At 45.5% G+C, this 17229-nt stretch overlaps 1 protein-coding gene across 11 annotated transcripts in view; it reads right to left on the reverse strand.

The window, feature by feature from the left end:
• The window catches only part of LOC311001409 (nuclear factor 1 B-type-like), a 72766-nt gene that overhangs the window by 17964 nt on the left and 37573 nt on the right, over positions 1 to 17229 (reverse strand). For 10 of the 11 annotated variants that reach the window (XM_083992492.1, XM_083992485.1, XM_083992491.1 and 7 more), the window contains exons 3-6: positions 9844 to 9900; positions 7069 to 7137; positions 3678 to 3798; positions 3014 to 3135 (exon numbers count right to left, since the gene is read on the reverse strand). In XM_083992492.1, coding sequence (XP_083848618.1) covers positions 3014 to 3135; positions 3678 to 3798; positions 7069 to 7137; positions 9844 to 9900 — 369 coding nt within the window. The remainder of the gene's footprint in view (positions 1 to 3013; positions 3136 to 3677; positions 3799 to 7068; positions 7138 to 9843; positions 9901 to 17229) is intronic. The other variant, XM_083992483.1, reaches the window with a different exon arrangement.

Consider the following 17229-nt stretch of genomic DNA (forward strand, 5'->3'; position numbering starts at 1 on the left):
TCTCTCGTGAATGAAAGGACTTGAGAGCCAAAAAATGAATTATAGTTGAAATTAAACAGAATTTGATCTGCACTGGATTAGTATTATCAGGAGACCTATTTCTTTTACAAACTCGGCCCGAAAATGAAAAATGTACTTTGCAAATTACAAACATCGCAAAGGTTCAGAATCACATATAATCTCTGGAATCATTACAAATCACTGGGAGATGTAAGTCCTGTGGAAAAAAAAATGTGGCTTTTGTCATGTGCGAGCACACAATTAAATCCAGCCAACTGACACACAGTTGGACTGCGCGGTGTACAGTTGGTCACTCAAAGAGGATTTGAGAATTTCAAGACGCTCACGTAATCTTAAATAGAATATTACACTGTGACATCTGCTCGCCTCGGCCTTACACGCTGTCGGCAAGCTGCTGTAATTCCCCATGAATAATCTTGAAGGCTCAGCGGCAGACATGGAAATTTGTTTAGGAAATTTGTGCAGTTTTACAAACTAAAAGTGTGTACACAAACTCGTACAAGTTGCTCATTATTGCCGCTCTACACTTCCGTGAGCAGCGCTCTGCTGTCACGGCTGCGCAGGTTTCAATTTTCCATGGCAGGACACAGTGTCTGAAGGGAACGTGATAACAAATAGATGTGAGGGGCAACAGCCTATGTCTGCCCCTTGCTTCTCCTATGAGCATTCATCAAGTGCTTTTCTGGTCTGCCACAGATTTTTGAGGTGTATAACTTTCAACCCATCCATCTCTTTGCCTCGGGAAAAAAAAAGCCATGTAAGCCCTTTTTGTCGAGGCGTTTCTATAGTATAAACCATCCTTCCTTGTGTTTTTCCCACAACGGGGATGGATCCACCCGAGCGACGGGAAGAATCACTCATTTCCAGAGCGGAGAGCGACAAAGGTGGCTGGAATTCAGGGGGATTTCCCACTCTGAGGTTGCAAGAGGATACAGGCTTAAGCGCTTTCATTTCTGTGTCAGAGGAGCGAAAATACCTTTGAGGAGATTGATATAGCTGCTTAATGTTTCCATGTAAAAGAGGGAAATATTTTCTGTGACGGAGGTATTCGGCTTTTCCTCTTTTCCTCTCTTTCTGCTAATTAAATCTTTAGAGGATCAACTGGACTGCCTCAGGGAAATTAGACCGGACAATTAATTACCAGAAATTAAACACTTTAAATAGTTTAAATTAAAGGTCAAAGTATTGTTGCGCTGAAATCAGATGTCTTTTGTTATCTGATTTATTTTGACCTGAATGGGTGAAACCGTAGCAGGGCATAAAAAGCCCACAAAGAGAAAACAGTATTTAAAGTGTACAGTACTTTCCCAGAGCAAAGTACAAGAGAGAAACTATGTCTTCCACTACATGGTGAGGTTTTGTCGAATGACAACCATGTGCGAGAAATGACCGCCTGGCACTTGGGAGGCCTCATATGGGTTTAATATCACCCCACTTCTCATTTATTCTCTCCTGACAGAATAATGGCTGTCTTTGGAGAGTTTCCTACCCACTGCTTTCCCTTTCTCCTCGCCCCAAGTGTCTAAGTTTACGCAGAGCAATAGTCAGGCCTTGTGCAATGGGACACGCTGAAATTTCATGTACCCACATTGGGCTGTGGTTAAATCCCACGAGTGCCATGTCTCTTGTGTATCATCTGGTGTTTTCCTGCCTCAGCCTTTCTACTTATTATATTAGAATAAAAAAAAAATGCAACAAAAGAAGGAGCGCAGATGTCAAACAACAGCTAAAAACCACACTACAGCCAGCTGAGGGAAAAGCTGGGATGTTTCCAATCCCAAATCATTCGACAGTCAGATGAAACCTTCCCTATCACCTCCCGTCAGATCAATCCTCAGACAGTTTTGCGTGCGGCAGAGTGCGGAAAGAAGTCCGGGAGAAAGTGAGAACGATACCGGAAACGCGGGACAGTGAGGCCTTAATTAGAAGTGCAATGGGCTCTGCTCTGCACCAGGAGACAGCGTAATGAGACATGCAAGCTGTCCCGTGAGGATCTCGCTTTTCCCCCCACCGCGCGCACGCAGAAACAAGCACGTAAAGGCAGCAGGCTCGCTCCTCCTGATTGGTGCATCTTTATCTTGTCTTTACTCCAGATCCAATAAAGCCGATGTATGAGCTTGTTAGGCGAGCTTTGTTTTTTAATTCCTGTCTGAGAAGTCCCACGCAATAAGGCGCAAGATCATTAAATTTCTACCAAAAGGGAATTTCTCTTAAGCTCAGCCAAGACATATATAGCCCCATTTCCTGATGAGAGATCAACTGACACATTTGCCCTGCAGGTTGAAGAGCTCTCCATCTGGAGTTTCTCTATAATAGCCACTCTCAAGGTGTTTCAGGTGTCTGTATGTGAGGAAAAATGGCACAACTGACACTTTGAAAATTCAAAACTTGCACTTTTGCGACAGTAAAACTAATACCATGATGTTTACCAGTAATGCAAATAACCAATGACCTTTTCGAGAGACTTTTTAAGCTAGAACAGTTTGTTCTCACTGAGGATACCCTGCATTGTTTCCCTTGTTTAAGCAACAGGTGTGAGAGGACGTAAGTTTACACTCAGAGGGAGATTCAAATGGGTTGAAACATTTATATGACTGGGGGAAGCCTGGGGCTATCTCTGTCATGGTATGTATTTTAAGAGAGTTCAACAGGTTCATGTGCAGATAAAACCAGATGCAGCTCGTACGCGGCGAAACAGGCAGAGACGCTGACGTACAGTAGCTCATGACACGCCTGAGAGTTAAAGAGAGTTCAGCTGCTGCGAAAGAACAATGTGAGGTGTTTGCTTTGATCGCAGATATTTGCATGTGATGAGAAAGGAGGATCTGCTATCCTGCATTCGGGTTTGTCAACACACTCTCCTGCCACGTTGAGCCGCGTTACTGACAGAGTGCATCCATGCCTGACACACCGCCCTGAGGTAAATAAGGGTGGTCATGTAAAAAAAAAAAGAAAAGAAAAGAAAGAAAAGAAAAAAAAACAGGAAAATCACCTCCGTCTCGGTCGTGCCAGTTTGCCCGACTGCTCGCCGGTGAGCTGGGTGACGAGTAGAAGTCGGGTCCCGTCGGGCTGGTGTCCATGTTCTCCTCCATATTCACGGTTTTGGGCCTTTTGCTGCAAACATGGAGACGTTTAACGGTTTAACACACGTGGACATTTTTCATATCAGGACTGTCAAGATTGCAGAAGATAGAGCCTGTGCTATCTCTGACAGGTGAGATGGATGTTCAACTGATTATTATCATGAAGCGCTGGGATAAGTTTGTTTAGCTTAGCATAATGGCTGGAAGCAGAGACACACTCCTCATTAGGCCAACTGTAAAAAAAAAAAATCTATAATTTTTCACTTCTTTTTTTTTTTCTTCTTCAAATGTTTGACTTTTGACCTCAATAAGTTAATCATTTTTACCTTTAGACAGTCACTCTGCTCAGCTTAACCAATCACTTTCTAGTACAGCATTACATCATAAAGATTATCATTATCATATCATATCAAACTATCCCTGTGTGGTTATTTCAGTTCATTATATGCATATAAAAGATATCATGAAGGTGCACAGGGCTTGACTAAACCTCACTGAACTAAAAAGAAACACAATATCATTGCTACGGTGAAGGAGCTTTTCCTCAAACTCTTGTCTGTAGCTTCCACTGACCTGCCAGGAGGGGAGGACAGGGAGCGATGCAGCCCCACGCTGGAGTTCAGGTCGTGGTAGTAGGGTTGGCTGGGCATGTCAGCCATGGAGAAGTTTACTGCTGCACCGTGGGTGATGGGCACTGTGGAGGACAAAGGGGGGAAAAAAACAAAAGAGAAGACAGTTCACGCCGCATTCACCGCAAAAAGAAGGAGTTCAATGTCAGCGGCTGAGCGCTCCCCCCCCCCCCCTAACCTTGCATCTGGAGACGCGCTATTAATTGCACAATAGCTTGACTGACTATTATTGATGCTTTGTGTTTAGAGGCGCTGTGTATCAAATTAAGTGCTCCCTGTTCACAGGTTAACTGTCTGACCACTGCAGGCGTTTCTGCTGAGCTCTCGTTAACAAATCACCTCCTTTCATATGCTGCAGGGGAAACACCGCTACGTTATTATCACACATATTAATAAGTCCAATTTAGTTCATTGGTGGCACTGGGAAGACAAAACCAATTTACGTTATTATTAAATACAAATTATTAAATAAAACTACTGCCAAATGTGTTATCCAGTCATTTGTTGCTAAATGGAATTATTAGTGATGCATTAAAAGTCCGATGAGCTCAGTCAACTGAGTGGAATTTATGTTTCACTTCTCCACAGTCCAACACAACACTCAGCAGTTTCCTCACTCGCTGATTAACAGTGGAAAAGGTGCTGTTTTTCTCACTGCGGTCAAGGTGAGGGATATTGTTTCAAGGGAGGACGGGGCCAGTGTTTACAGAACAAAAGAAGTTCACCACCCATCCTCCTCTCTCTCCCTCTCTCTCCCTCTCTCTCTCGCTGCAGTGTGTGGCCCGCGAGGCAGCCTGCAGCTCGAGCGGTTGGTTGGTTTGGAGTCGATGAGAGGATGGAGTGTGTGGCGCCGTCTGTTGTGGTCTGAGGTTCACCACTGGCACGATCCCTCCGCCAGCCTCCGCCCTGGCAGCCCACTGTAGCCCTGGCAGCGGCCCCTACCCGCCGCGGCGCTACCCATACCGAGCTGTCTGTGGAGGAATGCATCCGGCCCGAGGACGCTGAATACAAGACCATTGTTTTGCTTTTTCATTCATGGCTGAGCATACCCCCGACCATCTCTCTCACTGCTGGTCTCTCTCTTCTTGGCACGGCACAATATTTGTGATGCCACTTGGCCGGCCTGCCAATCATCTCGTTTAATAATCTGGGCTTTGACTTTTTAGGCTCAAAAACACAGTGAATGAAACAATGATTGTGCAGAAATCACTGCACACTAGCGCCCGCGCCACCGGATCACCTTGTTCTCCCCTGTACAAGCAGATAAGAGAAAAGAGAATGCCCCTCACATATTCAGATCAACAGTTTCATTTGCCCGTGCATGCCCACGTTTTTCTGTTGACAAAATATTTTTACGCTGGGAGCCGGGGCTCCTGTTGCATTAATGAGCGTCCTCGTCGAAATGCTGCATTGCAAGTCAGCCTTGAACTCCACAGCTCCCTTTGATGGACTTCAAAGAATGTCTCAAGAGCCTGGAGAGTTGGGAGAGAAGCGCGATGACGGATGAGCGGCTGCTTAGATATCTTCCCAGGGAGTGACCGGCTGACTGAGTGACAATTCCTGTGCGTCCGTCGACCTTTTTAAAATTCCAGCTCGACTTCAGTCGGCTTTAGTGAAACCCGGGCTCGGTCACATGAGAGCAAACACGCCGGCGCAGCGGCCATCTGGTCAGGGGGCAAATTAAACACTAAACAAAAACACAGCCTTTCAAAAAAAGAAGAAAAAAAAAAAAAAGGATGTTCAGTCTCTGAGCAGTGAAACGAGCAGGTTCTGCCTTTCAGAGCGGAGCGGTTAAGACGACTCTGTGCTCGACTGTTTGATACAGTCATGAACGGGAAACCAAGGTCAGCGTTAAATAATATTTGTGCTTTCCCATCAATTATACATGTCAACAGCTGTTTATTAGGAGCAGCACAATAAACCTGCAGACAAGCATTGAGCTTTCTATTTCTAACACTGATTTTAGTTCATTATTCTGCCACATGAAATGACTTTAATTTTCTTATTTTGTCCGACAAACGGTTAAAAACTCAAAGGTTTTTCAATTTATTGTTATATAAGATGGACAAGCCAGAAAATCCTCATATTGGACAAGGTGCAACCAGAGCACTGTCATCTTTGCGAATAAAACAATGAATTGATTATCAGAAAAGCTGCTGATTAATTTTGCATCATTCAACTTAATTATTATTATTATTATTATTATTATTATTATTATTATTATTATTATTAATTCATTAACTGATTCTAACTAGAAAAAGATAGCATTTCCTGCAGAAAATGCGTGTGAATGCTGAAAGCAGCTGAACGCTATTGCTGAAGCAATGCTGAATGAGCTGAAGAAATTATTGAAACAATGTTGAATCAGCTGCTATACTACATACATACAGTACATACATACATACTATATTATGAATGAATTAACTCGTTCTTACAATTACAAATCATCCTGAATGTAACACCAGGACCAGGGCTGCCTGCTGCACGCAGCAACTCACAGACAAGCAAAGCCCACAGGTATGTGTCTTTTAAACACAGGTTGTCGGGGGTGACTGGAGTTTTTAAGCACCACAGGCCACAGTGTTCCCGAGCGACCGCCACCTCCACTAAGAGGCAGTACAGGGAGGCTGTGTGTCACGCAGCGGAGGCCCTAAGCTACCAGAGAGAAGAGGACTGCAGCCCCTGGAAGAACAACCGTCAACAGCTTCACAGAGACATGTCCATACACATACACACAGGTTCACACAGATGGCTGAGCAGTCGAGTATTCTCTTATTGCAAAGCAGACTGGCCAAACTGGATTTACTGCACTACAGTTGTGTGGTGGATGTCAGTAATTATACAGGTTGGGATACGTCAAATAAGTGGCAAGTTACGAGAATTTTTTGTGACATTTAAACGAGACGACAGACAGCGAACGTCACAGTCAACCGCTCAAGAAGCTTGCAGCAGCAGAGGTAGAACTGATTTTACTGCAAATCATCAAAGGTTTTACAGTGTTTTATTTACAGATTTGACTAGTGATTCTACACGTGCACTTTATGACCAATTAAAGTGCAGCTATGGCTCTCTCCCCAGTAATTTAGACAGAAGCTTGGTCTTGTTAGCCCAAAAATAACTGCGCAGGGACGTTGCCAAGATGGCTGCCGAGTGGTGGGACTGGCCTATAAGGACTTTGGTTGCACCTGTTAGATTAGGAAACTTACACCTTCAACAGTCTTCCGAGGACATGGACTTTGGTTTCCCAGCCAAGCTCCGCCCCGCCTCGGGCTAAGCTCGGAGGCTAATCAGTGATAACTGACAGAATAACTGAATATGTGAAAACATGCACTTACTTCTGGACACTCGCACCAGTTCTGCAACACTGAAGACTCCTGATTTGATGAAGCTGTCTTCCAAGTAGACTGTAGAGACAGAGACATAGAGATCATTATTAATACAGAGTCCACAATCATGTGGTGGATCATTAGTTTAATACATTTCAAAGTATTAAGCACAAGATGCACAGTTAGTGTGTAGAGGATAATTACAATACAATTAGAGTTGTATGTTGTGTTTTTCCTGAGTGCTAAATGAACAATAACACTGAAATAATTGCCACTAAATAATCTCAAGAAAATTTATACAACATGAACAGATTGTTTTTGTTAATATTTCCATTTCTAAATGTGTTTGTGCTGAGAAAAGAGGTAAAAGTAATAAAAAAAATAAATAAAAAAAAGTTAAAATCCACAGTCCTCTTTCAGACTGATGCATATACAAACTCCCTATGACTTGTTTTCAGATGCTCCTCTAATCTGGATTTTATTCATTCTAACTTTCATCATTTTCCAACACAAGATGCACCGCAAAAACTTTTATTGGTCTTTTCTTTAGGGTTTCCTTTTCTGCTGACTCTCTTGTTACAGTGTTTTAAAACCAATGCCAGTGAAGCGTTCTGTGAGAGTGACACAACAGGTGTGTGAGGACGTGACATGCAGATTGTGTCAGACTTCAACTCCTGAACCACAGTTGCTGCCTACTTGATCAAATACACATGTAAAACTTAATGACCGACAATATTGACACTTTAATGCCAGGTTTGCGCTGCGTACTTAAAATCAATTATTTTATGACACCAACTGGATCTCTTTGATCCCTTTCGTTTATGTCTTCTTCTTCATAATAAATGTTCAAACATGTCTTGTTATTCTGTTTCAGTTTCAATATCTAATAATGAGGCGGGGCGGGGCTTGTGGAGTATCGTTGTGCCAAAGGGGCGAACGTAACGCTACGTTAACTTGTCTTCAAGGCATACAGTGAGGTTCAATTTTAACAGGCTTCATGCCAATAGGACACGATGCGTTATATGCAAATAGAACAGTACTCTGCCAAGACTATTAACAGGACGCATGTCATGAGAACTTCCATGAATAAACTCAAGAGCAGAGAGTTTCTCCATGTTGGACCTCCAGTACAGACTGTATCTCCCTGCCAGACTCAGTGGCACTGTGACTGGAAGGTACTGCAGTCTGGCATTTATGCCTCTTTATCTTGATATATATTGGTTTCATATTAATGGACAACTTCAATCTGCAGTAAACAGCTCCGTTCTTTACACTGTTAAACTGCTTTGAGTGGAAACACGCCAAGGTGCTGAAACATGAGACTAAAGAGTTGCAACCGACTTAAAACAAACAATAAACTTAAGCTGAACCACATTGTGACGAACAGGTTTATATTTTTTATGTTATGAGACTGCTGTGAGTGTGTAAAACTGTCTGGAAAAGGAGCTGGAAAATAAAAGTAAACTTGTTCTGTTAAAATGGAAGAGTACTGGACTATCCAGCCCTATGCACACGATGCGGTATCACGGGGAGACGGATCCACCTCAATGAGACCTTCACTGCAGCTTTGATATGAAAGATTATTTTGAAAATGTGACACTGCCTGCGTCGCTCCCTCCAGTCTAAATAAACTGTTTTCAGACTCACTTGGAATCGTGAGCTGCTTTGGAACCGAGATGTGGTTGTTTCAGCACAGCCAGATTTTTTTTTTTTTTTCCTCCTTCTCCTATTTTGAGAGTCCTATTTTTAGACTCAACAAAACAATGGTTAAAATGTATGTTTCTTGCGGTGCCGAAGCATCGGGTGCATTCTGTGTGACCTGCCCGGGACTCGGCAGCACCAATCAAAGACTGTCTGTCAAATAAAAACAGCTAGACGAGTTATTGACACCCAAATGACTCCAGCTCGGCTTTGAAGCGGTGCCAGGGACACTCGGGCCGTGCCAGAAAGATAGGCAGCTTGACTGGCACCTACAACGTCTAATGCCTCCAGTGAGCCAACGGCTTTTGAGGGGGAACTGTGCCACTGCCGAAGGCCTCCCAGGCCTGAGTCATTGGCTCGCTCGCATGTTTTCCTTGGCACTCGTATCTGCAGAACCTGCTCTTGAGGTAGAAAACTAATTATACTTCTCAAACTATTTTCATACCAACATTGTGATGACACAGTGTAGGTCAGTCCAGGGGAACAACAGCGCTGTCAGAGAATATTCTCCTCAGCTCAGCTCTGCTGGCTCACTTTGATGCACTCCACCACCAGCCAATCTGCTCCAACACTTTCACTTTGGATCTCGAGTGTTTTTTTTGTTTTGTTTTTTACACCGTGTTCAACGTTGCCACTGGGATGATGACAATTCAGATTTAATGATCCAATCAAATTTTATTCCACCTCAGCCCATGCTAAGTTAGTAACTGTGCCCTCAGCTCGTGGGCATCCCAGTGAAGTTGAATAACAACATTTTGTCCCACTTTAGCTCACGTCATTTGTGTTGTCTCTATGTCTCTTTGTACGCGCTTTAATAAATGAAGTGTTAACATAGGCTAGACGTGGCGTGTCTTTGTTGTTTCAAAACAGCAGTTTTGACATACTCTGACGGTGGAGCGTGCGGTTCACGACGAGGCTGGCGCTGGATTTCTTTAACCGTGAATTCAAAGCAGACCAGCGCTCATTCAAATGAAGTAAGTTACTGTATGTAGTACACAGGTTGGTGTACAGTGTGCGAGCTGCAGGGGAACAATAGAGCAGTGACAGGAGGGAGGAGGGAGGACCGCTGGTGCTTGTGCATACCTGGAAGAGGGGTCTTGCCTGGCTCATTGTTACTGGGACTTCCTGACTGCTGCGAGTCTGCAAACACACAGAGAGGAGGAGGGGACGTTAGTATATAGCACAGCAACATACCTTCCCAACTAAAGCACCTTTTTTTTTTTTTTCCGTGTCAGCATTGATTATTTCCAGCAAAGGCAAACATCCTGCAACTTTAAATAAGAAAACGGCAGATCCGAGCGTTGACTTCATTTATTATTAGCCTTTTGTTTTCTCACTGGTCGTCTTGAAGTAAAGGAATAAGAAACTCCTGTCAGCTCATACGGGACGACAACGTTCAGGACTCCATTCCTGGGTGCCTAAATGTTTTTTTCCTTATCTACAGTACCAGTCAGGGGGAGCATACCTACTGTACATTACACAAGACAGTTTTGTTTCAACAGCATTATCATTAATGGGAGGGCAAACTGAAAAAAAAGAGGCTCTGTGTCTGACACAGGATAGCTTAAAAGTTTTTACCAGAAGACCTCTGGGTAATTTTTCAAAAGGGGCTAAGGGAGTGTTGGAGGGGGGGTGGATAGAGAATGTGTATAGTCCTGCTGTGCAAGGTACGAGCACAGAACAAAATGTGGTGCGAGGACAGGAGGGGCGGGAAAACACAAGGAAACATGAGTGGAATTCTTTCCACCGGCTCCGGTGCACAGGCTGTGGTATGAGACGGCCCGGACTGACGTCTTTTACCTCAAAGCCTCTCTGGGAGGGGGATCTATCATTCCTCCAGCAAGCTCCTGCTCCGGTCCATCACCGGCCGCCATGACGTCTTTTATCTTTTTACACCACGCAACGCCGAAGTTGTGAAACACCCCAAATTAAGTAAATCATTAACCCGCTGTCGGATTTCGATCTGTGCAAAGAGCGATTGGTGTTTTTTTTTTATTTTATTTTTTTTAATAGAAACAAATGACTCATCCCCTAATGCAGCGAGGCCTCGCACCCATGCACAGACTGGCACTGGACTGATGCCTCAGCAGTGAATGGCAGTGTCTGAGCAGGACCCCCCGTAAGGACTCCAACTGGCCCGAGCCCACACAGACCCCCGAGCAGAGAGAGAGAGAGAGAGCTGAATGAGAACCAGCAGGGAGATTATCATCTACGCCTTTAACACGAGAGAGCCGAGACAAGAAGCTCGAAACAGTGAACTCAGATACCCTCGCCTTGCAACAACACCCCTTTTCCTGCCACGGCTCTCATGAGCTGTGTTACGGAGAGAAGGAAAGAGAGAGAGAGAGGGGGGTGGGAGAGAGAGAGAGAAAGAGTGAGAGAGAGAAGAAAAAAAGTTGAAAGATTTATCCTTTTCTTGTTCTCTCTCTATGTCTCTCTCCCTCTCACTCTTGTTCCCCCTCTCCTAAATTTGACTATTAAACAGCACTGCAAAAACAGAATGTTCTTGGCTGAAGCTCAACAATGACAAAGTAGGGAGGGAACAGGACCATACGTTAAGGAGAAAAAAAATCCCCCTCTTTTCTGAGTGCTTAGCCCTAAAAACGGAGCAGAAAGCTACAAGTTACGGTCTCATCATATATCTCAGTTCAGCTTCCGAGGAGTAGAATCCTGAGCCTGACTTGTGGGATAGTCCTACGGGTTTTCAGGGGGATCTCTGTTCGATCTCGGAACAGTTTGAACATGTTTATTTTTGTCTGTTTCTCCGTCTACAAATTGCCCATCTCAATTTCCCAGAGTCAAACGTCATGTCTTCAAATTGCTTGTTTTGTCTGATTTGCCGCCCGAAGAGCGAAAGACATTCTCTTTACAATGATATAAAACAGAGAGGGAGAGTTAGGGTTCTTCCAATTGGAACGAGGACGACCACTGGCATCTGTCCTCGCTAAATCACTTAAAATGCTAATCAATTACCAAAATTGAAGATTAAGTTTCTGTTAATCATTTCAATACAAACATCTGTATTGCATTGCAAGTTGTGCACTCTCGAACATGTTCACGTCATTGTCTGGCCTCGGAGAAATACTTTCCTTTGCCTTGCACCAATAAGCAGTGGGTCCCTTTAGTTGCCCTCGACACACACACACACATGCGCGCACACAGACGCATATGCATACACACATTCTGTAAAGCAGCTTTTGTGGGTGAGCAGAGGCTTGTGTGGATTTGGCACAGCACATGTCCATAAAGTGATTGCAGGGAGCTCAGTGGCCTTGTCTCCCTGTCTTCTCCCGCCCCCATGCCATTTTCAGAGTCATCCATCAGTCTAGTTGTGACTGCCAACTCCACGTTCGCTCCCCGAGAACTGCTGAGAGCGAAAGAAACGAGCGCGGAGGGGCGGGGGCGGGGGGTGGGGGAGGTGGATGGGGTCGGCGTGGTGGGCAGGGAGGCACAGGAGAACGGTAGAGGAGGTGGACGCTGAAAAAAGGCGGTGACGGAGGAGGGGGGAGGGTGGAGGTGGGAGCGCTGCGCCGGTACGTTCACACCGGATCAGAGCTTTTTCCTCTTTTATTCCTCCTCTCCTTCTCCTTCTTCTTGTACGTCGGGCGAGGGCTGAACAGGCAACCATGACAAAAAGAGCAGATGGTCGTGGCAATTAGAGATCCCAGGAAGCATCTTCCAGCATGAGGCCCCACTGCAGCACCAGGAGAGACCACCTGGATGACTCAAGGTGGGATGCGAGCATATGGCGCATCTGCTGGGCCTGCACCAGACCTGGAAACACCTCCCCTATTGCATTACATTTTACCTTTGACCCCAAGAAGGGCTGCTTCATGCTTCATCCAGGGTGATTTCATTATTTGGCAAAGGGCTTGCACATTTGTCTGGCTCTGTGTTTAAAAAAAAAATCTATTTCAGCCTTTTTTTTTATCTACTCTGTTGTCTAAGACCGCAGGTATTCAAATAAAGCATTATTCCTAAAGCAGGAAAAGCTCATTCTGGATTATAGAAAGTCAGATTCAAGCGTAGATAGGTGTACAGTGAGATTTATTCATAAAAAGGCATTGGAATAAAGTGGCTGAAATGAAGTAAAGAAGTGAGATTAGAGTCCTGGTATCTGTATCTAAAAGGTGTCCTGTGCAGAAGCCTGGTCAATCTGATAGTCTTCAAATAAACACTAGTGTAACCTGTAAATAAACAGTTGTGGTGGAGGAGGCTGGGCTTTGCCCTGGAAGCTTGGCAGGGCTTGATCACAGAGCCAGACACCACAGACACACACTCTCTCCTGCACACACACATAAACACGCACGTACACACACGGCCCTTTTCCAAAAACAACATTTCTTGGCACCCTCCGTCCCTGCCACTTGTTTAAATAAACAAACTGGTTCATGAAGGAAGCGAAACAACAGTACCACGTATGAATCACATTATCTGCTGTTACTCAGCAAAAAAAGGAAAAAAAGGACGTAAAAGAGAAAAAAAAAAGTAACAGAGAGGGCTTGTGGGTATTTTGGATGTGTCCACGAGTTCTTACACCTTCGTGTCCGGTGGGATACTTATCATACCACTGTAACGATTAGGGCAATTAGGGGTAATGGCAACAGAAATCTGGCTCGGGAAGAAAGTTTCTCAGTGCTTGTGAGGCGTCTCCACGCCCATGTGTGTTGCTCGCCTGGATTTTATAATCACTTAAACACTCACACACACTCTCCCTAACCCACCCACTCATTTTTTTGGCATGATACCCATTCTGTTCCCACTAAATTGCAGAACACGCATACACATACACACATGCAGTGTGGATTAAATTAGCCACACAGTTTGGGGAAACTTTCTTTTTCTTTTTTTTTTTGGGTTGTTGTTTTTTTTTTCCTGACAGCGGCGGTGCACGTTCCTCGGGCCGCAAACACTTGCAGACGCGTACAGATATCCTTCCACAAAAAAACAGTGCGCACGCGCGACACGCACACCCTGCAGATGCATACCGCTGTCGACATTTCAGGAGGAGAAGCCTGTCTGGCAGCCATTTTATGCCGAGCGGGGTTCTGTGCACATGTATAGCACTCTGGCTGCCAGAGGCATGGGTCCCGAGCCAAGACGCATTTCAGCAGCCTGGGGAGGCGAGGGGAGGGGGGTGTGGAGGAGAGGTGGAGAGGGCTGGACTCCCAGAGAAGTAGGGAAACAGAGAGAGGGAGAGAAGGAGGAGAGGGGCAGAAAATATCGACCTAATTACGGAGCAGCTCCGATGCGTAATGTTTCGACAATACAGCTGCTCCTGAGTAAATATTTGATGTGGCCGAGCAGACTTTCTGCTCAGTGTCCTCCTGCTTTTCTTTCCTGTTCCGCTGCAGGAGACGCTGCTCTGTCCTTCGTTGGAAGAGCACAGTCCAAATATGACTCTGTGTGTGTGTGTGTGTATGAGTGTGTGTGTGTGTGTGTGTGTGTGCAGCACAGGGTCATGCAAGTCTTGACAGTATGCATAAATGACTGTACATGTGCCGGTATGTGTGTGTTTGTGTATGTATGTGTGTACTCTGTCCCGTGTCCTCCTCTGCTCCTGGTTTCTATCATTCACAGCTTTGCCGATGACCTCACAGCGCTCGGGCCGGCTTCCAGCAGCCAGCAGAACCTGCTCTCCTCTCCAAATCTCTTGTCTTTCTTCTCCTCCTCGCTATCTGTCCATCGCTGTCCCTGTGCCTGCAACAGTATCCGTCCTCCATTGTATCTTTTCATACCCGCCTGTGTGTATATCTACTATTCAGTGTGTATCTGTGACGATATCGTCTTATCCGGTGAAAAGTGCACACTATCTTTCTTGGAATTTAATGATTTTTTTTTCTCCCATAATCTTCTTTTTTTTAACACTTTTTCTTTCTTTTAATGTTTCCATCTGTGTTGGCGCTCTCTCCCCCCTTTGCTGCCTTTTTTTTTAATGCCCCCTCTCTTCTCTCTCTCTCTCTCTTTTTACCTCTTTGTCTCTCTATCTCTCTCTTCTCTCCCTCCCTCACGCTTTGTTGTCTAAACAAAGTGGCCTTTATCAGGATGAGCCGCAACCCAAACAAGCCAAACAAAAGATATGGGCGAGGAAATCTGCCCGCAGAAGAGGGAGGATCTTATCGTGCCAGCCATTGTGTGCCAGCCTGCCAACTGGCGATGCCCCCCACCGCCGACCCCTCCCTGCACTCACACACACACACACACACCAAATGCTGGCATCTCAGCCCCCCACCCCCCCACCCACCCGCCCGCCCACCCGGTCTCATGCATGGCAGTCTGCAAAGGGCTGGCACCTGACCTGGCCGAAAGGAGAGTGATGTTGACGCCAAGGGGGCGAAGGGAAGACAAACGCAGCAGCCAAACGACGGACGGACGCCATCTTGGGGCGGCATTGTCTCGGGGAAGCTTTGACGATGGCGGTGAAAGAAAAAAAAAAAAACTGTGAACGCACACTTTCGCTTATCCGTTGAACTGTTTTCTCTGCGTTTGTTCGGCCGGGTGTTGAACTTGAGCACTTTTTTTTTTCTACAGTGTTTTATTGTTGGGTTCATAATGAGTGATACCTCTGTGCACGGACAGACATGGATAGGACCGTATTCCCTTTGACAAACTATGGCTGTGTTCCACCAGTGGTGCCCATACACTGTGTGACACTGTAATGATTATCTCATAATTGGAACAAGGCAAGTATTTCTTATTGGCTTAAAGGAGCACCTGGTAATCCGGATAGCTACCCTATCAAATGACTGCCACTGACGGCGGGGGGGTGGGGGGGAATGCAGGTACAGTAGGATGAGTTACACACACAAACACACATAGGCACACACACACATATATACACACACACACACACACACACACACACACACACACACACACACACACACACACACACACACAGAGCAGAAAGAGAGAAAAGCAGGGAGAAAGTGAGAGGGGCAAAGTTGAAACGTCTGTGAGAACAATGACATTTTGCTTCTTTTCTCCAAGACAGACACCACAGACTTGTTCAATAGAGCAGGAGGGGACACACACACACACTACACACACACACACACACACAGACACACACACACACACACACACACACACTGCACACACACACACTCGCATGCACACACAGTAGGACTGTCAGGGTTTTGAGACTTATGGAATCAAGTGGGATCCCAGCCCAGACAGGAACAATGACAAGCCATACAGTGTGTGTGTGTGTGTGTGTGTGTGTGCGCGCGGTTGACTGTGTGTGACCCAGCTCACTTGTATCTCCCTGTGTGCATGTGCTGCCGCCACCTCGGTGTGTACGGGCGTGCGTGCGGTGTGTGTTTGTTTCTAATCAGTGCATACTAATGCCGGTGAAGAGCGGGCCCTCTTTCTCTCTGCCGAGTCTCTGTGCCTTCTCCTCCGTAAACTCTCACGGCAGTGAAAAGAGGAGAGCATTTTAACCGAGCCGGGAGGACAACAGGCTCCTCATTGAGGTCACCAAACAGTGTGGACGGGGAGGGAGCGCATTCAGTGGCGAGTGGGCCTTGAACAAGGGACTGAATGGCCTGACGGATCATTAGCCACACCGGCCCGGGAGAGGAGAAGGAAGAACCTGGCCAGCACAAAGGGATACACAGCCACAAAACCAAAGATGCAGATGAGGGTTAAGCCATCTAAATTCAACTTCCCCACCTTTTAATTTGTGAAATAAAGTTTACCCACCTCGACACGGACGCACGCATCACATGCATATACTCGGCGTACGAACAGGGAGCTGAGAAAAACCGCGTAGGCCGTGCTACACGGGCACACACGCACACATACATGGATTCTGACATACACTGGTGCACAATCAAGAGGGAACACACACACATAGACACACACACACGGCGTCCCGCGGTGAGCTGATCTGTGCCGTACATGTGCGGTGCAGTCAGCGACCGAGGTGCAGACAAACTGCACGACACGACACAGTGGCTCATCTGTCCTATGAAAAATGACCAGGCCGGCCTCCAATCAGCACACTGCGTCCCACTTAATGTTTCCACCTCCTCCCACTCTCTGTTTGTCCTTTTCTCACAATGTGGCCCTTTTTTTTTATTACACTCCTTCTTTCTTCGCCTTTTACTGTATCCCCCTTTTCATCTTTTCCTCTCAGATTGCTGGCCAAATTTTCCTTTATGGCTCCTGGCACCATCAATTGCACTAAGTGCTACGACGCAGTTTATCTATACGATCAAAATAAATTCTGCTAATATAACCAAGTGGATTGAAGGGAAATCATTTTTGATAATCTTGTTAATCATTTAAGAAATGTAATCTTGAAATGTAATGTATCTTCTATGAAATGCTTGCTAGATTTAGTGAAAATGTGTAAGTTTCTCATTTTCTCTCATTGTAAACAGCATCTTCTTGGATATGAGCTTTTGGAAAGTGAAAACGAGCCATGTGAAGGCTTCACTTTGTGTTCTGGGAAACTGCTCTCAC

The sequence above is a fragment of the Trachurus trachurus genome, assembly GCF_905171665.1.
Source record: "Trachurus trachurus genome assembly, chromosome: 18".
Classification (NCBI taxonomy): Eukaryota; Metazoa; Chordata; class Actinopteri; order Carangiformes; family Carangidae; genus Trachurus; species Trachurus trachurus.